The sequence below is a fragment of the Manis pentadactyla genome, chromosome 2 (assembly GCF_030020395.1).
Source record: "Manis pentadactyla isolate mManPen7 chromosome 2, mManPen7.hap1, whole genome shotgun sequence".
NCBI lineage: Eukaryota > Metazoa > Chordata > Mammalia > Pholidota > Manidae > Manis > Manis pentadactyla.
In genome coordinates this window covers 189,614,886-189,638,362 of record NC_080020.1, presented here as the reverse complement: position 1 = coordinate 189,638,362, position 23,477 = coordinate 189,614,886, and the positions used below count along the sequence as shown (strand labels likewise).

The following is a 23,477-nucleotide window of genomic DNA, read 5'->3' as shown; positions in this document are numbered from 1 at the left end:
GGTGTGTAGTGTTCAATACTGGCTATTAGCTCCTATGACTAATATCATTTATTTGGTTTTTTTAAAGCTAAACAAATTGGATGAGAAGAGATAGAAGACATAATTACAGTATAAAAAGGTACTAGTCTGATATTCACAATGATGACAGCAAATTATTGAGAAAAGTTTTAATTATGCTTAGGATTATTCAAAATGTACAAACACTTCGGTTCCAAATGATTAACATCTAAAATGATATCTTGCTTAGGATGAATTATAAGTATTCTATCTAAAACATTCAGCTACACAATTTAATTTTCAATTTTATTTGTTATCTATACATATACATACCATAAACAAATTAATATACATTAAAAAAGTTTACTGTAAAAAGAATACAAATACAAAAATACAAAATGAAATACTGGAAGTAAAAAAGGCCTGTAATTCAGCAATGCACCTGTGAAGAATTTTATAGATTCCAGACTTCTGATATACAACTATGAATATATTGTTTTAAAACAAGTACCAGATTGCAATTATTCTGCTTATGCCAGTTATCCTTGAGGAAAGCTTCCAATAAGAAGGGAAGAAGTGGTCAAAACAAATGATAATAATAGAAACCCTATGACGAAACAATGACATTTTTGTCCTGAACCAAACCAACTGTTAAATTATAATTTAGTAAACTATTTATATAATTCATCAAATTAACAAATATAAGGAGGCGGAATTTAAGAATTATCTCCCCTATTCAATAAAGAAGAGGTCTTCCTTAAACATGATTTAAAAAATTATTTCTAATCATGAGCAAAAGTGATAGTTTTTATTTCTTCTAATTTTTATAACTTTCACTTCTTTATCTCACCTAACTGCATTGGTCAGTACTACCTTAGAACAATGGTTAAATAATAGCAGTAATAGTGATATCCTCGCTTGTTCATGACTGGTGGGAACGCTTCTATTACGTCTCCCTTAAGTATAAAGCTAGCTTTTGGTAGCAGCCATATATATCATGTTAGGAAATTAACTACTTATTCCTATTTTAGTTTATATTTTATAAGAATTATCAAAACTGTAAAGGTATAATATATATAGAAACACACATGTATGTGAAATGATGATGTAGAAGGTCATTTACAAAGGTTTTAAGCTGGAATGAACTTTAAAAACCATCATTAGTAATTAGTTATAAATTTAGGTATATCTGTACTTTGGAATTGTATGTAGAAAGTTATGTCCTGATATGGAAAGTTCACCGAGATAAGTTTGTTATGTGAAAAAGCAAGATACAGCATTCTCTTCTGTGGATCTGTGGCAAAAAAAGTTTGTTTTAGCATCAACTAATGGCTTTCCTTTTTTTTTTTTTCTAAAATAGCCATGTTTATTATGTTTGAAGGAGAATCAAGCTTGAAAAGTATCTGCAGGAAGCAGGGCATCATAAAAGGCAACAATGCAGGTTTGAACTAACAGCCTAATAGAACTTTGGGAACTGAAGAATGTGTAGCTGAAATTTAGACCATGGGCAGGTTCGGCAGCAGAATACAGTATTTTCATTAGGATTTGTATGCCCTGAAGAACTGGCCTCAAAATATACAGCACAAAGTCAACAGATCTAAAAAGAGAACTAGTGAAGCAGAAGGTCATAGATGCTTTAACACAGGTCTTCCAGTAACTGATAGAAAAATGAAGGCGGAAAAACCTCAGCAAAATATAGACTAAACAGCATGGTTAGTAAATAGGACCTAATGAGAGTGAACTTCATTTTTAACAACGAATGGCTTTTCATTCAGAGTTTGTAAGTATTTTTCCTCAAGGAAATATGCATGTTTCACAGCTCTACAACTAAGGGAGTATTTTGTGTCTCTATAGCATTCTTATCTTTAAAGAAATCTTTTAATTTCATTAGTAGCAATGTCTCACCAGCCTAAAAAACTATAAAATTTTCAAAGAATGTGGTTTAAAAAGTGTGTTAGAGCTTTGGGATACCTTGGCAAAGGAAAGTAAGTTCACACCTGACCAATTTAAATTTAACAATCATTCAGTTTGACTTTAGCAATCAACATTGATGGTGAAAATGGCTTAGGGGCCTTTGCTAATAAAGAACCTGCCATCACTTAGAAATGTTTTGTTTGCTGAAGCCAGTTTGTGAAGGTTGAAAGCCAATTTAACCAGTGCTTTGCTTCTGTAAACTCCTTCAAATTTCTGTGATAGTCTACAGTGACTGAGCAATTAATTTGTTTTCCAAGAACAATCACTGTTTTTCTCCCTGCCCTCCCCTCAAAAGATGTAGGACAAATATATTTAGCAATCTGCTGTTAGTGTCAAAAAGGGTGAAAAGTGTGTTAGTGCTTTTACTTAACTTTGCTGGTTCCTAAGTAGAGAATTACAGGGAAGGATAACAAATTAAAAATTCAAGGAAACACCCTAGAAAACAGAATATTAAAAAAAGTAAGAGGACAGAAAATTATGAAAAATTGGAGACCAATCCAGAAGGCCCAACATCCAGACAACAGGTTATAAGTTAAAAAGCATAACATGTCCCCAAACTGAAGGACATGATATTTAGCTGAGAATGACCGAAGTACATCATCATAAAATTTCAGAATGTAGGGAAAAAACCCAAATGTTTGTTAAGAAGAAGAGAATAAAATCACACATAAAGGATCAGAAATAGGAATGTCTTTGGATTTCTTGGCAGCAATAAACTTCACATTTTGGAAAGAAAATTATTTTCTGGTTCTACATTCAGTTAAATTGTCCATCAGGTATGAGGATAGAATAAAGACATCTTCATATGTGCAAGGTTTCAAATTTTACCTCTCTTAAGATACTTTTCTTAGGAAACTATTAGAGGATATGCTCTACCAAAATGAGAGGGAAAAATCAAGAGAGAACATAGACAGGAGATACAAGAAACAAGTAATAACTCAAGGAAAGGAGAGAGGCAATTAGAATGATGGCAGAAGCAGCCTAAGACAGCAGCTTTGCAGAAAGTCTAGAAAGCAACCAATTTTGCCTGGAACAGAATGACAGACTTCAAGAGATGTTTCCAAGGAAACTATGTGGAAACTAACCTGAGAGGTACTGAAAGAATTAGTAAGAGGCACATAACTATTGTAAACAAATGAAAAAATGCTGGTAATGATTTACTCTAGGAAAGGAGAAAAGTTATAAAGAAAAACAGTACAGAAAAAAGAGCAGGAAAACAATTCATGAAAATAGAATATATTAGCATTATAGTTGTAAAGTTATCAGATTTTGTTTTAAGCAAAAAGTATGATACATGTAGGGACAAAGGTGAGGATGTGCTAAGTTGTTACCTACCATAAAATAACTTAATAAGTTATGTCTAAACTTGTTAAAACAACAGGCAGTATTAACATATTATTTAGAAACAGATGAAACGGAAGAATTCAAAGTCCTTTCTGTGGAGAGGACTGATTTTTTTCAATTCTTTTAAAATTATTTGACTTTTAAAAGTAAGTGCATATATTCCTTTGATTAAAAAAAAAAAGGTATATACTGAGTTTACCAAATAGTGTCTAAGCCCTTTATAGTTATTAAATAATCTAATCTTCACATTAAGCCTATAAAGGAGGTATTTTATCCCTGTTTAAAAATGAGAAAACTAAGGCCCAAAGAGATGAAATACCTTACTCAAGGTCAAACAGATAGAAAGAGGCAGAGCCAAGATTTGAACCCAAACAATTTAACTCTACAGCAGATATTCTTAAGAGAGTGCCATATGTATTACACTGAGTTGCCCTATCGAAAAGTGAAAATTAATTTTAAAACTTCTACTTAAAAAACATAAAATGTTTCAAAAACAATAGAAGACCATTAAGAATGCTACTTACGTGATTTTTAGTCAAGACCCCACCTCACAAAAAAACCTGGGAGGAGCCAAGATGGCAGCATGAGTAGGGCAGCAGAAATCTCCTCCCAAAAACATATATATTTTGGAAAATACAACAAATACAACTATTCCTAAAAAAGAGACCAGTGGATACAGTACAACAGCCAGGCTACATCTACATCTGCGAGAACTGAGCGCCTCATGAAGGGGATAAGATACAAGTTGCAGTCTGGCGGGACATGAACGTACCGCCTCCTGCACCAGTTACCTGAAGGGAGGAAAGGAGTCGGAGCGGGGAGGGAGTGAAAGCCCAGGACTGCTAAACAACCAGCTCTAGTAATCCGCACTGGGAGTGCAGACACACAGTGCATGGTGTGCTGGATATTAGAGAAACGGAACAGCAAAATCTGCTAGCGGGTCCACGCAACCGTCTCCCCTGGGACAAAAGAAAAACGACTGCTTTTTGAAAGTCTTAAAGGGACAGGGACCTCACAGCTGGATGGAATCGTCCTGACACACTCAACCCAGCAGCTGGGAAACGCGGGGAATTCCAGGCGCCCTAAGCCACTGGCTGGGAGTGCAGCTCTGAAGCCCCTCACGGTGATAAGCAGCCTGCCAGTCATTCCCCCGGCCGGTGCGGCCCCCGACACAGCGGGCCAGTAGCCTGAGAGCGGCGGTGGCCGAGCGGCCTGGGAGTGGGAGTGCGAGCCAGCGGTGGCAGTTGAACGGCCAGGGAGCGGCCGTGCGTGCCCGTGTCAGCGGTGGAGCAGCAGCGCCCCCAGCAGCTGCCCAGACTCTCCTCCCGGCAAGCGGCCGCCCGGGCTAGACCCAAAGGCTGCCACCAGCGCGCAGGTGCCCAGCGCAGGCAGAAGAAACCAGGGCAAGGTGTGAAGGGGCGCTGCTCTCGCTGGAGAGCACACCCGGCGTGCCTGACAATCCCCGCAGGGCTCTGGACTACCCTGAAGGCGACCCAGCCCACGGCAGCTTAGGGGATTATTCCAGAGGCTGCTCCAGGAGTGCAGATAACGAACACAGGCAGCGGAGAAGGGCAAGGCGACCATCAAACAGGAAAGGACTTTGTTCACCCAGCTGACACATGTGCTACCTGCCTGCAGCTACCTCTATCGCTATGAAAAGGCAGAAGAATTTGGTCCAGTCCAGAATTACCCAGACAACCCCCGAGAGACAGCCTGGAGAGATAGATTTAAACAATCTTCCTGAAAAAGAATTCAAAATAAAGGTCATAACCATGCTGATGGACCTGCAGAGAAATATGTAAGAGCTAAAGGACCAAGAAGGGAGAGAGACTACAGAAATAAAACAATCTCTGGAAGGACTTAAGAGCAGACCAGATGAGGTGCAAGATGCCGTTAATGGAATAGAAATCAGAGAACGATTACAGAGAAGCTGAGGCAGAGAGAGATAAAAGGATCTCCAGGAATGAAAGAATATTAAGAGAACTATGTGACCAATCCAAACGGAACAATATTCGCATTATAGGAGTACCAGAAGAAGAAGAGAGAGAAAAAGGGATAGAAAGTGTCTTTGAAGAAATAATTGCTGGAAAAATTCCCCAAACTGGGGAAGGAAATAGTTTCTCAGAGATGGAGGCCCACAGAAATCCCAACACAAGGGACCCAAGGTGGACAACACCAAGACATATAATTAAAATGGCAAAGATCAAAGACAAGGACAGAGTATTCAAGGCAACCAGAGAGAGAAAAAAGGTCATCTACAAAGGAAAAACCATCAGGCTATCATCAGACCTCTCAACAGAAACCTTATAGGCCAGAAGAGAATGGCATGATATATTTAATGCAAAGAAACAGAAGGGCCTTGAATCAAGAATACTGTATCCGGCACGATTATCATCTAAATATGAAGGAGGGATTGAACAATTTCCAGACAAATAAAAGTTGAGGGAATTTGTCTCCCACAAACCACCTCTAAAGGATATTTGAAAGGGATTGCTCTAGATGGAAGCACTTCTATGGCTAAATAGATGTTAACAGAGAAAATAAAATCACAGCAAAGAAAGCAGACCAGCCAAATACTAACTAAAGATAAAAAATAAAATCAACTACTCACAAAAGCAGTCAAATGAAACACAAAAGAGTACAGAATAAAACAGCTAACATATAAAGAATGGAGGAGTAGGAATAACAAGGGAGAGAAATAAAGAATCATCAGACTGTGTTTATAACAGCTTAATAAGAGAGTTAAGTTAGATGACTAGATACTAAAGAAGCTACCCTTGAACCTTTGGTAACCATGAATCTAAAGCCTACAATGGCAGTAAGTACGTATCTTTCAATAATCACCCTAAATGTAAATGGACTGAATGCACCAACCAAAAGACGCAGAGTAAGAGAATGGGTAAAAAAGCAAGACCCATCTATATGCTGCTTACAGGAGACTCACCTCAAACCCAAAGACATACACAGACTACAAGTCAAGGGATGGAAAAAGATATTTCATGCAAACAATAGGGAGAAAAAAGCAGGTGTTGCAGTACTGGTATCAGACAAAATGACTTCAAACCAAAGAAAGTAACAAGAGATAAAGAAGGACATTACATAATGATAAAGGGATCAGTCCAACAGAAGGATATAACCGTTATAAATATATATGCACCCAATACAAGAGCACCAAAATATGTGAAACAAACACTAACAGAATTAAAGGAGGAAACAGAATGCAATGCATTCTTTCAAGGAGACTTCAACATATCATTCACTCCAAAGGACAGATCCACCAAACAGAAAATAAGTAAGGACACAGAGGCACTGAGCAACACACTAGAACAGATGGATGTAACAGACATCTACGGAACTCTACACCCAAAAGCAACAGGATACAAATTTTTCTCAAGTGCACATGGAACATTCTCCAAAATAGACATCACACTAGGCTACAAAAAGAGCCTCAGTAAATTCAAAAAGATTGAAATTGTACCAACCAACTTCTCAGACCACAAAGGCATAAAACTAGATAATAAATTCTACAAAGAAAACAAAAAGGCTCACAAACACATGGAGGCTTAACAACATGCTTCTACATAATCAGTGGATCAATGACGAAATAAAAACAGATCAAGCAATATATGAAGACAAATGACGACGACAGGATAAAGCCCCAACTTCTGTGGATGCAGCGAAGGCAATTCTAAGAGGAAAGTATATAGCAATCCAGGCCTACTTAAACAAGGAATAACAATCCCTAAGGAATAGTCTAAAGTCACAATTATTGAAACTGGAAAAAGACGAACAAATGAGGCCCAAAGTCAGCAGAAGGAGGGACATAATAAAGATAAGAGAATAAATAAATAAAATTGAGAAGAATAAAACAATAGAAAAAAAATCAATGAAACCTAGAGCTGGTTCTTTGAAAAAAATAAACAAAATAGATAAGCCCCTAGCCAGACTTAAGAGAAAAAGAGAATCAACACACATCAACAGAATCAGAAACAAGAAAGGAAAAATCACGATGGACCCTATAGAAATACAAAAAATTATTAGATAATACATTGAAAATTTATATGCTAACAAGTTGGAAAACCTAGAAGAAATGGACAACTTCCTAGAAAAATACAACCTTCCAAGACTGACCAAGAAAGAAACAGAAAATCTAAACAGATCAATTACCAGCAAAGAAACTGAATTGGTAATCAAAAAACTACCCAAGAACAAACCCTGGGCTAGATGGATTCATCGCTGAATTTTATCAGACATATAGAGAAGACATAATACCCATTCTCCTTAAAGTTTTCCAAAGAATAGAAGAGGAGAGAATACTCCCAAACTCATTGTATGAAGCCAGCATCACTCTAATACCAAAAACCAGGCAAAGACACCATCAAAAAAGAAAATTACAGATGAATATCCCTGATGAACATAGATGCAAAAATACTCAACAAAATATTAGTAAACCGAATTAAAAAATACATCAAGAGGATCATACACCATGACCAAGTGGGATTTATCTCAGGGATGCAAGGATGCTACAACATTCGAAAATCCATCAACATCATCCACCACATCAACATAAAGGACAGAAACCACATGATCATTTCCATTGATGCTGAAAAAGCATTCGAAAAAACTCAATATCCATTCATGATAAAAACTCTCAACAAAATGGGTATACAGGGCAAGTACCTCAACATAATAAAGGCCACACATGACAAACACACAGCCAACATCATACTTAACAGTGAGAAGCTGAAAGCTTTTCCTGTAAGATCGGGAACAAGATAGGAATGCCCACTCTCCCCATTGTTATTCAACATAGTAATGGAGGTTCTAGCCACGGCAATCAGGCAAAACAAAGAAATATAAGGCATCCAGATTGGTAAAGAAGAAGTCAAACTGTCACTATTTGCAGATGACATATTGTACATAAAAAACCCTAATGACTCCATTCCAAAACCACTACAACTAATACCTGAATTCAGCAAAGTTGCAGGATACAAAATTAATACACAGAAATCTGTTGCCTTCCTATACACTAATGATGGACTAACAGAAAGAGAAATCAGGAAAACAATTCCATTCACAATTGCATCAAAAAGAATAAAATACCTAGGAATAAACCTAACCAAGGAAGTGAAAGACCTATACCCTGAAAACTACAAGACATTCTTAAGAGAAATTAAAGAGGACACTAACAAATGGAAACTCATTCCATGCTCTGGGCTAAGAAGAATTAATATGGTCAAAATGGCCATCCTGCCTAAAGCAATCTACAGATTCAATGCAATGCCTATCAAAATACCAACAACATTCTTCAACGAACTGGAACAAATAGTCTTAAAATTCATATGGAACCACAAAAGACCCCAAATAGCCAAAGCAATCCTGAGAAGGAAGAATAAAGCAGGGAGCATCTCGCTTTCCAATTTCAAGCTCTATTACAAAGCCACAGTAATCAAGACAATTTGCTACTGGCACAAGAACAGAGCCACAGACCAGTGGAACAGAATAGAGACTCCAAACATTAACCCAAACATATATGGTCAATCAATATATGCTAAAGGAGCCATGGACATACAATAGCGAAATGACAGCCTCTTCAACAGCTGGTGTTGGCAAAACTGGACAGCTACATGTAAGAATGAAACTGGATCACTGCCTAACCCCATACACAGAAGTAAATTCAAAATGGATTAAAGACCTGAATGTAAGTCATGAAACCATAAAACTCTTAGAGAAAAACATAGGCAAAAATCTCTTGGACATAAACATGAGTGACTTCTTCATGAACACATCTCCCCAGGCAAGGGAAACAAAAGCAAAAATGAACAAGTGGGACTATATCAAGCTGAAAAGCTTCTGTACAGCAAAGGACACCACCAACAGAACAAAAAGGCATCCTGCAGTATGGGAGAATATATTCATAAATGACAGATCCGATAAAGGGTTGACATCCAAAATATATAAAGAGCTCATGCACCTCAACAAACAAAAAACAAATAATCCAATTAAAAGATGGGCAGAGGATCTGAACAGACACTTCTCCAAACAAGAAATTCAGATGGCCAACAGACACATGAAAAGATGCTCCACATTGCGAGCCATCAGAGAAATGCAAATTAAAACCACAATGAGATATCACCTCACACCAGCAAGGTTCGCAACCATCCAAAAGACAGACAACAACAAATGTTGGCGAGGTTGTGGAGAAAGCGGAGCCCTCCTACACTGCTGGTGGGAATGTAAACTAGTTCAACCATTGTGGAAAGCAGTATGGAGGTTCCTCAAAAAGCTCAAAATAGAAATACCATTTGACCCAGGAATTCCACTTCTAGGAATTTACCCTAAGAATGCAGCAGCCCAGTTCGAAAAAGACATATGCACCCCTATGTTTATCGCAGCACTATTTACAATAGCCAAGAAATGGAAGCAACCTAAGTGTCCATCAGCAGATGAATGGATAAAGAAGAAGTGGTACATATACACAATGGAATATTAATCAGCCATAAGAAGAAAACAAATCCTACCATTTGCAACAACATGGATGGAGCTAGAGGGTATTTTGCTGAGTGAAATAAGCCAGGCGGAGAAAGACAAGTACCAAATGATTTCACTCATATGTGGAGTATAAGAACAAAGAAGAAACTGAAGCAACAAAACAGCAGCAGACTCACAGAACCCAAGAATGGACTAACAGTTACCAAAGGGAAAGGGACTGGGGAGTATGGGTGGGAAGGTAGTGATAAGGGGGGGAAGAAAGGGGGGATTATGATTAGCGTGTATAATATAGGGGGGTGCACGGGGAGGGCTGTGCAACCCAGGGAAGACAAGTAGTGATTCTACAGCATCTTAGTACACTGATGGACAGTGACTGTAATGGGGTTTGTGGGGGGGACTTGGTGATGGGGGGAGTCTAGTAGACATAATGTTCCTCATGTAATTGTAGATTAATGATACAAGGAAAAAAAGAAAAATTAAAAAAAAGGAGCCCACCTCAATGTAACACTGAATAGATTCTACATTTTTCTAAAACAGTAAACTGAGACTTGTACTTCGTGTTCAAAACAAGGAGCATCACTTCAGTTAGGTTTTCTACTACTATGACATTTCCCTCCTCTCATTCTTCTTCCCTTATAATTTTGTTACATGGTTATATGTAACAATGTAAATAAAGTTTCATAGAAAATATGAACTTTTTTATAAAAAAAGGTAATCAAAGGGAATACATTTGCTATGTGAATGATAAAAATGCTAATATTCTTAACTAAAGATTCACTTAAAATTAAATACTAAAAACATAAGGTAATTTTTAAAAAGTGAAACTATGACCAACTTACAGAAGAGGAAATTCAAAAGGCTAATATTTAAAATCTAACAGCAAATGACACATAATTGTGAATGAGATATATACCACTTCTCTACCTAACTGGTTAAGGTTAAAAATAATAACAACACTGACAAGGCTGCAGTCAGCCAAGCACACTCATACAATGCTTAAGGTAACTTAAACTGGTATACAATTTCTGGAGAGGAATTTGACAGTATGTGTGAAAACATCCTTCAATTTGTCTATTAAAGAAAATAATTTAAAATTCAACGTGAATAGTCATTATCAGTTAAATATGAGAATCAATGTATGTGCTCCAGAATATAACTGGGGAGAAGAAAGAAATGCTTACAATTATGGTACAGCTAAGTAAAAGAAATTCTAGTCATCAATGTCATAACAGAAAAATTCTTGTAATAAATAAGCAGGTTACAAAACTGTGTTCATAGAAAGATTTCAATTATGTATCAGATAAATCCATATACCTAAACAAAAGTCAATCATGTTAGTCATGTTCTGATGACCACATATGCAACTTTTCTCTTCTTGAAATTATTTTATTATCCCAATTTTCTTATGTAAATATGTAATAATTTTACAGATGGAAAAAGCAAAGTTTGTGTGTAGAAGAGTTTCACGTACCTTGGTAGTTGTTACTGACGTAGCCAAGTTTGTAGTTTTGGAAGAGGATCCATTTGAACTTGCTGGTGGTGTCTGAGCCACTACAGATTTACTATTAGTACTATTTGTTCCATTAGCAGCACTGGTGGAGTGGGAGAAAGTAAATTTGAAGCCACCGGAAGATGTCCTTTTGGGAAGGTTTTCCTTGTCTTCACTTTCTTTCGCTAAAGCAAAAGTAAAATTTCGAATATTTTCAGTAAATATTGCTAAGTCAAAAGCATAAGAAAAGAACAATTAAAAAACATAAAAACTGCCTTTACTTTGTAAGAGGTAAAAGAGCAGAGCATGGTGTGGATAGTGATAAATCCTTATTAACCGGAATTTTAGCAATCTCAGGATTAGAAAGGACCTTAAGGAACATACAAGAGAATCAGCCATCCTATGCTAGAATTCTTCATTGCTTTGTCTAGGACACTTCCAAGAACTTGTTAGCCCTCTGACTCTTCCTTTTATTGTCTCCCTGAAGCTTACTCACTGACTCTACACTTGTATACTTCTTGTAAAAACCTAATAATCCCTTCCACAGGTCATTATTAGAAATGCCTAAAGACAATGATATGATCATGCCTGTTAGTCTCTTATTTCCTGAACATTCGAGGTTTTTTATCTGGCTCTTTCATGACATAGATGTCTACTATCCTTTAACATCTGGTTGCTACTATTTTTGTATATGATTCTTAAGAGGAGGCAGGACTTGAAGTATGGCTTCACTTCCTCTTTTGACAGTAGTGAGGGCAGTGCCTCTAATGAGGAAAGTTAGAACAATTAGTTATTAAAAGGTAACCTATTCCTTAGGATATTTTAATGGCTATTTGCCTCCCCACTGAAGTAAATTAAAACTTGTGGGAGTAATGAGTGGAAAATGAGTGAGGCGGGGAACAAGAGTTTCAGGAAAATCAATGAAATAGGAAATAAAAAATGAATGAAACATTCACTAATGAGAAATGTCTGTAAAATCTCACATTCAAAAAATTACAAAAAGTTCAAGAAAAGCTTTTGCCTATTAGGATACAAATTTTTGTCAAACACTTAAATGATAAATGTAGGACAGTACTCCAATAATGATAATCTCTCAGGTCATAGAATTAAAATGATTGTTTTCCAAGATACTAGTAAGATCTTAGTTTATAAACAGGTTAAACACATTTGAAAGATGGGAAATTTTACTTCTCTTGATATTGTATCTTTATGGAACTTTTATAATGGTTTTAAAATTTCAAAGAGCAAGGTTACTTTACCTTAGTTCCTCAGCTGTAGAAGGTGGGATACTGTGGAAAGTTTCCATGGATCTATATAGTCCCTATTATTATTGGTGATTTCAGGATAGGAATAAAGCTAAGACTGTTTCACAGAGGCAAAATATAGGTAGACAATGCAATTTCTAAATAGCAAATGAACAGCATCATAAAAATGGCAAATTTCAAGAAAAACATTTTTAACATGAAAAGAACTCCCAAGTTTGGAAAAAGTGCTTAATTTGGAAGGTCATGATTCACTATAAAAATCATGTCTTTCATGCTTTATAAACTATGATCAGACTTTCACAAGCAACTGAATAATTTCTGTACTAAGAGGACATATCATTTAAAAATTAAAAACTTTAGTACCTTTTTTAGTTTCCATAAATTTTTCATAACTATCTGGAAAATCATCCTCTGGTTTAGATTTTTCTACTGCTGCTGTAACTGCCTTTCCTTCCTCTTCTTCATCTTCATTAAACCACATTTCTTCATCTTCTTCCAAGGCTTTTGCATCTCTGCGAAATCTGTTACTACGCAATATAGATGGTACACTGTAAGAAATATATCACAAATATTGAATAGTGATTTAAAGTTCATTATCAAATGGTATAACCAAGAGGAACTGAGGTAATTTTAATTGAGTATAATTTATATCATAATCACCTCAACTGTGATAGAAGATATAACCAGAGAACACTCCAAAATATTTAAGGGTGTTGTAAACTAACGTAAAAATTTAAGTTATGAAATGGAACAGTTAATTTTTCATATAAAAGATTTGATATAGGAGAATATCCTACCCTCTTATAGAATACTGTATGATCTAATGATGGAAAGAATTTCTGGGTAAATTTCACATGTAAGATTCATGCTACAGATGATTCTGAACATAATTTTATAGGCTATAAATGTAATATTCTTAAATAATACCTGTTCAGTTTCTGATTCTGTCTGTCCTTTTCTTGTTCATATTTAGTCTTCAATCCTTTGAATGTCTGAACATACTCAATTGATTCAAGTGCTTTATAAAAGTTTTCAACTATATGTGTAGTAAGAGACTTGATATCTTCCTGTATAAGGACAAAATTTACATTTCAAATATAATACAATGTTTAAAGAGAAAAACTTAACAAAAATTTTTAAAAAGGTCCAAAGGTGATCAAAAATGGTTTTCAAAATCACCTCCAAAAATAAATGTTAGTCCTAGTTTCTTTATACATGAGCCAGGACTCCACAGAAAAGCTGGAAAAAACAAGAAGCAATTCACTGGAGCCCTTGTGGGGGACTATAAAGAACATTTGAAAAGTAAATGGATTTAGTTTATGTCTTCTGTTTGTTTTTTCCATTTATATATGGCACTTTACAATTTAAAAAGTGCTTCCACATACAATTTCACTTGATTCTTATAACAAAATCTATGAAATAGGTTTTATTATCCCCATTTTACAGAAAACTGAGGCTCTGAGAGAAGTTGGATGGCCTGATTAAGAGCAACAGCTAGTTAGAAAGCTGATGTTAAAATTATACTTTCAACAAATGTTAGGTATTACTTAATGACTCCTTGTTTAACTGCTATCAAAATCAATGCCTTACCTAAATAATAAACACAGACTCCTTAGATTATATTACATATACAGATCTGATAAACTATTAACTTGAATTGCACTCGTCTATTCCCATGGTCTTCCAATGGAATAATTTTTGTGAGATAAACTGACAGTAACTTCTAAATTCTCAATTCTACATGAAATCACTCTAACTGATCACTGCAAATGCATGGGTGAAAAGCAGACTCATTAAACATAATTAAAGTTATGATTTAGAACTTTAATACTAGTAAGAATATACATGTCACTTCTTTGAAAGATACACCATAACTGTGTTGCATTAAGGATTTTACGTTTTTAAACTAGGTTCTCTGGACATTGCAATAAAAAAATATGCAAAGAAGAAAAATTAGAAATTTAGGTAAATGGGTTCTGTGTTGTATACTAAACACAACAAAGGAATTAAGTTTTGGGATTCAATGTAGGTTTATCAACCACTCCAAATTGTTTTCAGAAAAACAAACTCAATCATAGGAATAGAGATGTGGTTGTGAACACTACAGTTTATCAGTATCTCAACAAAAATTTTAAAGGAAAAAAAAATAAAAGTTAATCTCTGACTCATTAGAACAGTACACTGTGAGCCTGGGTTGAGATACTTGGTGAGCTAGTTAACTATGTTCCCTCTTTCCTAAGGATAAAGACAGTACTTCTATCCTCTCTATCCTTTTGAAAGCCATACTCTTGGCAGGTGACTGTTACTAGAAAAACAATCCAGTCAGGCAAATAATCTGGGAGGAGCACGTCCCTGGTAGAAATCTGATTGTATGAAACAAAACTAGAGAAGGAATTTCTAAGTTTTCATTTTCTTCTCTTCAAGTTTTTTCAAACTATGTGGCCATTTCCCGGGTGGAATCATTTTGATGTGTGGGACAGGGTAAACTGAGTGTATTAGTTCTACAGTTATTTGTTTTATCTTTGTTATCCTTATAGAGTTCTCTCCAGATCTTTTTTGCCTGAATCTGAGCTGTAACATATCTTCAAAGCCTGACTGTGCTCCTAACCAAATGTATGCTCTTAAACAGGTCACTTAACCACTTTGGGTATCTGAAGTTTTTCATCTGTAAGATAAGGCAGTTGGAATAGTCTGCCTAACTTCCTGGTCTCTTCACCTTAAAATTCCATGATAACATCCTACCTTTTATGCATTTTTTTTATCAATGTCTACCAAAGGAACTATTCATTTTCATCACTACCCTACAACAAATCACAGAAATCACATGAATGGCATGCTTGACTGAAATGTCCACATATGCCAAATATGATCTTGAAACATTTGACCAATAAAAATAGAAATAATAATAATATAGAGTAAGTATGGGTTAAAACACTATGTTGAATTTCACAATTTCAAATACTAACACCACTAAACATAATTATTTTACTTTAATAAGAATCCTTTAATATAAACTTACCACTCTTATAAATTCAAATAATTCAATAACAGCTGAATTCAATAGATTGTACCGAGTTCCATTATCCAGAAGAGCATTTATAACTGGCTCAAAAAGGTTTCCCTTTGTGATGTAACGATTATAAAATTCATCTTTAAGGCCGATTATCCGCCTCATAAAACGAAGAGCACCTAATTTAAAATAATACAGGGAATAAGCTGATAATCTTACTGATATTAATTATTAACAGGTGTTTTTACATAAAACAATGTATATGTTCTCTGAAAGTAAAAAGCAAAACTGTGCACTAAAAATAACTGGGCTTTGAGAAAAATAGGGAAAGACTGACCACTCAAAATCTGTACAACTTATGTAGCAAGAGCTAACAAAAACCCAATAATTGGTGTCTGAGAGATAAATAAACTATCCAGGCAGGTAGCTCCTTGGCAGAAAGATTAAAAAATATACAAGAACAACAGAATCCAAGTGTGGGCAGTACTTAGTGCTGGTGGATGCAGAGACAATGCAGTGAAGGCAGCTCAGAGTCAATGGGTGGCTGCCAGTGAAGTGGGTATGGGAATGCTACAACCAGCCAAGAGTTAAGAATGCCTTACCTCTCTTAGGGAGTGAACTTCAGAGGTAAGTGCTTGTTAAAATTTTTTCAGAAAATAAAGCCAAATGGGCTCCGGTTGCCAGTATAGCATGAGAGCTAAACTTTTTTTAATTTTTGATAAAGGCTATAGTTCCATTATTTCAGTTATTTGCCTTGGAAAAATCATCTGTGAACCAACACTGCCTCCACATTATAATAGTATCATTCTCTTGTATACCAACTGCATAGGAGCTGTTTGCCTCTGGTAAGCATATACTGTGGCAGACTGGACTGATTGTAAAAGAACAACAGAGTGACAAATAAGCAGCAAAATTTAGCTTTTCACATTTTAGAATACTGAAAAGTCCCTTTAACTAGTCTTTTCTCTAGCTAAACAATGCTAAACAGATTTTTAACAATATTACTGTTAAGATTTTTATGGAACACAAAAAAGAGGAATTTCAATCCTTATTTTTATGTTTGTTGACCCTTTAACTTGTAACCTTTCCCCTAAGTAGTTTAATTTATTCTATTGATACCACTAGTGAGCCAAATCTTTTAAAACACAAGGTCCCTGATTTTATTAGTCTCTCGTTTTAATCCTCTGTTCACAGATGGAGGGCATTAAAAGAAGTTGTTCCTGTTGAAAGAGGTTCTAAATATTATCTGAGAATAAAACAGAAATAGGTCACATAAGGTAAAATGTACGATAACTAACACTACACAAGTGTGGACAGAAGTACTAGACTCACAACTGCACACCTTTCTGTGGAAAATAAGGAAATAGTTAAGATTAAAAATAGACCAAAGTATTGGCAAAGATATGAGCACATGGGCACTTTTGTATACTGCTGGTGAACTGAACTGATGAGCACATAAAGCTATAGTTAAAAGAAGTTTATAGTAATTGAAATTGTGAAGCAATATATGCAATGCAGCATTTTTCATCATCCACTTGACAACATTTTTAAAAGCAGTAACATTAAAATGCTGTAATAACGTCAAATGCTTCAGTCTTTTGGGAAAGTAATCTGGAGGCTATCTGTTAAGTTAAAACTTAAAAGGGTATATTAAAAATATGTAAACAGCCTGGCAATCCTGTTATTGGGAATCTATCTTATGAAAGGAAAAAAATAAAGCAGTACTTTAAAGATATATATACTAGGCTATTTACTATAGTGTTGTTTGGAGTGGCAAAATACCAAAACAATCTTATAATCCATACACTGGAGAATGGCAGAATAAACTGCAGAAGAGCCACTCTATGCAATGCTACCAAGCCATGTTTAGGAAAAAAAAATTACTTCATGCCATATCCAGTGACCTAGAATAATATTAAGAGACTGAGAAGTGTGTTGGTATGATCCTATTTAAAAAAAAATAAAACAAAAAAGCCTGTATGTGTGTAAATATGTTTAGGTGTGGAAAAAGGAATGGAAAAGAAGTAGTGCAGTCAGTTAACAGTGGCTACTTTAAGGCTTTAAAAATAAAGAAGTAGGGAGATTAACCTTTTCTCCATACACTAACTATAATTCTGTGTTCAAATTTTAACTATAATTTTTATGCCCAGAAAAAATCCACATATTTTTTATTTGGAGGAAGGTTTATCTCTATTTTTTGGTGAAATTATGAAGAGGAAAGTTAAGTTTATAGTTGGCCAAAAATCAACATTGGCACAAATATCAGCATTTCAGTTTGGTTAATATTGGTCTAAGTGGTCTAACTAAAGACTAATTATAAGTTATTTTACAAGTTCAATAACCCTGAATTACACAAAAACATTTCATGGTATTAAAAAAAAAAACATTTCACTACCATGCAGTCATTGCATATGGTATTATATCACAACAGTTTTACTAACTGAATCTAAATGCAATATATTTGTGGGTGGGCAAGCACTATGACCTATCACTTGTCTTTAAATAAAACAGATTAGTACTTCCCACAATCTCTTTAATATCATAAACACTGCTAAAAATATAAATTCACATGAGTAACTTAATCTTTTATCTCTATTGAAAATGTTCCTTTAAACATCTTACAAGAATGTTCACTTAAACTCTTACTTACACAATGCCAAGAAAGTGTGCTTTGAATTCATTAGGACCAAGACTCTTCTTAGCAAGTCCTTGTTCATAATATAGTTTTTTATGTGGTATGTGTGATGTTCCACACAAAATGTAAGTAGCTCCAAAATTAAGGCAAGCAGCTGTGCTGTTTGATAATTATCTACAAAGAAGGTCATCACATGAAAATATTAATGCAATATATCTAAATGAGAACAAAGCTTACATCCTATGTTTTAGAGCAAAAACGAAATTGCATTTTTTTCCTTATTTTTGTATCAATTAAAGAAGTTAGTTACTTCTTCATTAGGCAGACTCTCCAGTAGTAGTATCAGTTTCACCTACTAAAAAGATACTTTCTAAGGCTCTTGCATAAAATAATAATATGGAAGCAAAAAGCCTCATGAGAATTTCTTGGTAATGTTTCCTTAATAAAGGCTCTCATTATTAATATTAGTATTAATGAATAATAGTATTAAAGTGTCCACAAGAGGAAGTCCTTAAACATTTTGCCTAAATAGTGGTGCAATATGAATTTCCCAAGACAAATTATTATGCTTCTTTAAAGTTATCTTTAAGGAAAGGATATTTTTGGTTACTTGCATATCAAGCAAAAAATATTATATCAAGATCTTTTTTAACAGTAATCTTTTTAACAGCAAATTGTGTACCCATGGGAGGCCTTCTGAAATCAACTATTTTTTTGTTTTCTCAAGGGGCTTTGGTTTATACATCATGGAATGATTTCAAATTACTTCCCCATCATCAAAACTGAATATATGAAAAGGGCTTACATAGGTAATTACCCATACCTATTATAAATGCTTTTGTCAAGAAATATGACACTATGAGGAAATTATGGAATCATTGTCTTACAGAAAAAATTATGGACGCCATCTAGTCCAACAATTCTATTTTCCAGGAAGATTACATAAATATTTTGTGGAACTATGATGCTAGCAGGAATAAACCAGCATTTTTTAAAATAAGAGAATGGCCATTAAATATATGAAATACAATTCTGGTATTTCAAAGATCTTTTCTAGCAAATGCAAGTAAAGAGTTTTACTTGCTTCAGACCAATCTGTATAGCTACCAATACTATAGTCAATACCTGAACTAGTCCTCACCATTAAAAAAATTTCTCTTAATTTCTCTATTCCAAATTTATAAAAGGTTTTGTAAAAATAATTTGCAGTGTTAGTTAAATGTCTTGTTTTCACTTTTCTCAAATCAGCACATGAATTTACTCATGTTTATCTCTGAATGGTCTCCTTATCTGAAATCGGCATCCTAGAGTTTTGATGAGGCTGGTACACAGCATATTTTCCATAATACTAGGCCCATACTTGGCATGCATGTTCCAAGTAGAAGCAACAGTATTTATAACTCAGATACATAAATAATACCTAAGCATAAGGCTGTCATAAAGACTTGTTCCTCACTAACTGTCCTTAGTTTACAAGATTTCAACAGTAAGAAATTCCTAACTTTTAATGTCCTTCTCATCAGAAATAAATTTATAGAAAAAACAAAAAAATTTCAACTGGTTTTCTATCTTTTACGTTGGAGAAAGTGGGATTTTTTTCTTTATATTAAAGAGAAAAGCAAATCTATTTTTGGATTTAGTTTTTGTTAAAAATATGCCCTCCTTTGCCTGGTACCAGTGTATTATACTATGTTTAGGGAAAAGCTTATAATTTGCACTAGTTTATAAAATAGGAATTGTACTTACCAGGACAAATCGTGCTGTTTTTGTTAGATCCAGCTATATTATCTAACAAAAAAAATTAAAATCAGCTTCTTCAGTAATAGTATTTCACATTTCCCCAGCACTTTACAACATATGAAGCACGTCTTTGTTATAATCTCATTTTACCCACATAATAACCATTGAGAATTGGTTGTTTCAGGCAAGTTATTATACCTCTATCTACATGCAGTCTTTTACAGAATTGGGTGCAGATGAGGAATTTAGTCACTGAATATTTAAAAAAATAAGTAGAACATTATGAATTATAATGTCTAGGCACATATCTTAGAGCACATTTGTGTAGGGAAACACAAGAATGTATATTGGAGGATTCCTTGTAATAACAAAAAGCTAGAAACAAAGGAACATTAGAAGCAGAATGGCTAAGTACAGCATACTCACACAAGAGAATACTATGCGAGAGTTAAAAATAAGTAAGAACTCTACGTATCAATATGGATTGATCTAAAAAAAAAAGCATCGGGTAAAAAGAAAAAAAATGCAGAATAATGTTCACAACAGAAATCAATTCATATCAAGTTTGAAAACATGAAAAATAGTATCACATTTTACATGTCATAATATAAAACACAGGGGGGTTAAACTCCAAATTCAGTATTCCTTCAGGGATGAGGGTGGGGTGGAATGAAAACATGAAGTGGTACACAGGAAACTCTAACTATCTGTTGGAACCACACTGCATGAACATGTTCTGCAATGTGTTTTACCCATTCAACTTTGTATTTTTGAGAAATAGTCATCTGACAGATTAAAATTCAATTATTTTAACTGCTATATAGTATTCCATTAGAGAAATATACCACACTTTTTTCATTTTCCTACCATGAACAATGCAACAACATTCTTGTATCTGGCATGGATATGGATAAACATTCCCTAGGATATACACTCAGAAATGGAATAGGTAGTAGTATGAGGGGTTGGGGGGGTGCCCATTCTACAACCTAATTACTTCAGTAAACATTCTCTTAACTGATTATCAGATTAACCAATATTCTCAGAGAATATACCCCTCCTTGCACTTATCATTTCACTAGTTGAGTTTCATCCTTATCAAAGAGTCCTTTGTTTACGTTAGCTATATTTGGTAGTATAATTACATAGTTTAAGTATTGCAGAGTGATGAAGTATCTGTGAACTGTAGGATCTGTGGCTAAGCTGAAAACAACAGAACACAATATCAAAATATTGTTACCAAATTAGATATACACAACTATAAATACTTAAGGGAGAAGTACTTAAAACCACAGTAGAATTCTGTACTCGGACTGCTTCATAAATATCTTTAGGTTTTCACTTCACTTCAATAAACTGAAACCAGAAATTTAAACTGATGCATTAATGGGTGTAGTTTATATGATTATAGAGATAATATGGAAAAACAAAAACACACTACAAAAAAAAAAGCCTTGACCCTATATTAAATATCAGCAAATGAGTATTTAGAATAAATGTTCCTAAAGGTTCTTTTCCTAATTGTTCTGTTTTAGCCAACTTTTTTGATTAGACCATCAACTTCTGACCCTTATAATGTGAAATTAGAAAGCTTTTACAATATTGTGAAATTGTTCCCCAAAATGATGGGTTCCTTGGATTTTTCTAATGTAGGCAATATACCATCTACTCCTACTCTAGGTACTAATATAACAATTTTGGGAACACTCTCCTTTTGCTAAATGTTTACATCTCTCTTCCTCAAGGTGTAATACTATTTGCAACATTTTCCATAACATTTTCTTAACAGACACTCATGTAGGGGAAGTATGACTTTATAGTAGAGTGTAAATTTTTCAGTAGAAATTTATCATATAAAACACCAAGAAAACAGTCTATGAGTTATAATACTTATTTCATTCTTTAAAAACATAAACCATAAGAAGATAAGAAGCCCTACCCTTTACACATTTGTCTTCTGAAGTATTGGTCAAAAGTGGTGCTGTGAGGACATGCATACAATGGTTGTAGAAGAAATTTAGAAATTCACTTTTTTCAGTTTTCTGAAACATACAGAATTTTAGAAAATACTATTACCTTTGTAACTAACAAAACATTTTCAAGCATTAGCAGTGCAGGTCATATGCAAACAACAGATATTTTAAGATACTGTGAAATAACAAAAACAACTAGTTATATTCACTCAATCTTATTTCTGCAGAACTGTGAAATCAAATTTATTTCATATCATATATTAAAAAAAATGAAATCAAGACAAACATTAGATATTATAAAATGTTTTTCAGAGAAAATTTATTCAGAACAATTATTTTTCAAATACATTTGTTATCTGAAATGCAATGAAGAATCTATCAAGCAATGTGAGAGCAACTTAACTGCTTAAAATTTGAACCCCCAGATTTCACAATATATCTAAATTCGAAAAACAACCAAATTGATTTATCAAGCTGTAGGAATTGGACAGAATTTAGATCTATTTTTTCAATTAAAAAAATTTGTTATTTGGAAATTTGGAAAATAATGTCTTTCAATTTCTTGGCTACTGTTTTTAACACAATGGGCTCCATGTACTTGTAATGATTTAAAAATAATATATATATTTTCCAAATATGAGGGAATTTTATAAAGGAAAAACATCCCTTCATTTTGAGGCAACCACTATCAATATTTTGGAATACTTCCTTCAGTTCTTTATGTCTTCTCTTACTATGCAGTTGAGATCATTCAGTACATGTTAATTTTTTTTATTGTGATTATAAAACACATTAAATTTACCACCTTAACTATTTTTGACTTTCCAATTTAGAAGTGTTAAATGTATTCACATTGTTGTAAACTGTTTAATTTTTAAGAACTTAACAAACATACAGAGCCAAGGGTCATAAATAGAAGTGCTAACATTTCACCAAGATTTTAGCAGACAACAATCTTGTATTTTGCTGCAAATGAACTGTTACAGGAGTATCACTGCTACTTCAATACCAAATGCTTATTGTTTTTTAAAAGTGTACAAATTTTCAAAAATTTGTATTTACATGTAGTCTATATATTTACACATAACTTATTACATATAAAATAATATAAACCTGACTAGATCACTGTTTTTATCTCAGTAATTTCTTACATTAGTTGTAGCCAGCATGTTCTCTGGATCAATTAGAGTACGAAGAAGTCCCATTAACTGAACAGCACCTCCTAGCTCAGGATCAGTATCACAGATCATTTGTTCAATAACTACATTAATGAGAAGGATATCCTAAAAGAGAACGTATTTCCATTAGACCTGGTTTGAATAAAAGACAAATATACCAGCTGAGAGAACACAATTATAAACATATAGAAAACACACAAAGAATGAATGAACTTAAAACTTTGTTTCTGATGTTCTATAAGAACATTTTTTTTCACGTTCTATAAACACTTTAGAGAGTGAGAAAATCCACTCAAATCCCACCCTTGCCCCACCAAAAACAAAACAAAACAATGGCATGCTGCAGCTTATGATACTATCAATACAGGAAAGTGGAAAAC

At 34.3% G+C, this 23,477-nt stretch overlaps 2 protein-coding genes across 6 annotated transcripts in view; one reads left to right on the top strand and one right to left on the bottom strand.

The window, feature by feature from the left end:
• Positions 1–1,391, top strand: part of CFAP36 (cilia and flagella associated protein 36) — a 37,752-nt gene extending 36,361 nt beyond the window's left edge. For 2 of the 3 annotated variants that reach the window (XM_036926000.2, XM_036925997.2), the window contains exon 11: positions 1,358–1,391. In XM_036926000.2, coding sequence (XP_036781895.1) covers positions 1,358–1,376 — 19 coding nt within the window. In that variant the 3' untranslated portion in view covers positions 1,377–1,391. Of the gene's footprint in view, positions 1–67; positions 87–1,357 lie in introns of those variants that run through there. The other variant, XM_036925999.2, reaches the window with a different exon arrangement.
• The window catches only part of PPP4R3B (protein phosphatase 4 regulatory subunit 3B), a 56,249-nt gene that overhangs the window by 2,682 nt on the left and 30,090 nt on the right, over positions 1–23,477 (bottom strand). For 2 of the 3 annotated variants that reach the window (XM_036925989.2, XM_036925987.2), the window contains 8 exons: positions 23,071–23,202; positions 21,886–21,988; positions 19,953–19,994; positions 18,222–18,380; positions 15,581–15,750; positions 13,489–13,628; positions 12,925–13,109; positions 11,279–11,481 (listed from right to left, as the gene is read on the bottom strand). In XM_036925989.2, coding sequence (XP_036781884.1) covers positions 11,279–11,481; positions 12,925–13,109; positions 13,489–13,628; positions 15,581–15,750; positions 18,222–18,380; positions 19,953–19,994; positions 21,886–21,988; positions 23,071–23,202 — 1,134 coding nt within the window. The remainder of the gene's footprint in view (positions 1–11,278; positions 11,482–12,924; positions 13,110–13,488; positions 13,629–15,580; positions 15,751–18,221; positions 18,381–19,952; positions 19,995–21,885; positions 21,989–23,070; positions 23,203–23,477) is intronic. The other variant, XM_036925988.2, reaches the window with a different exon arrangement.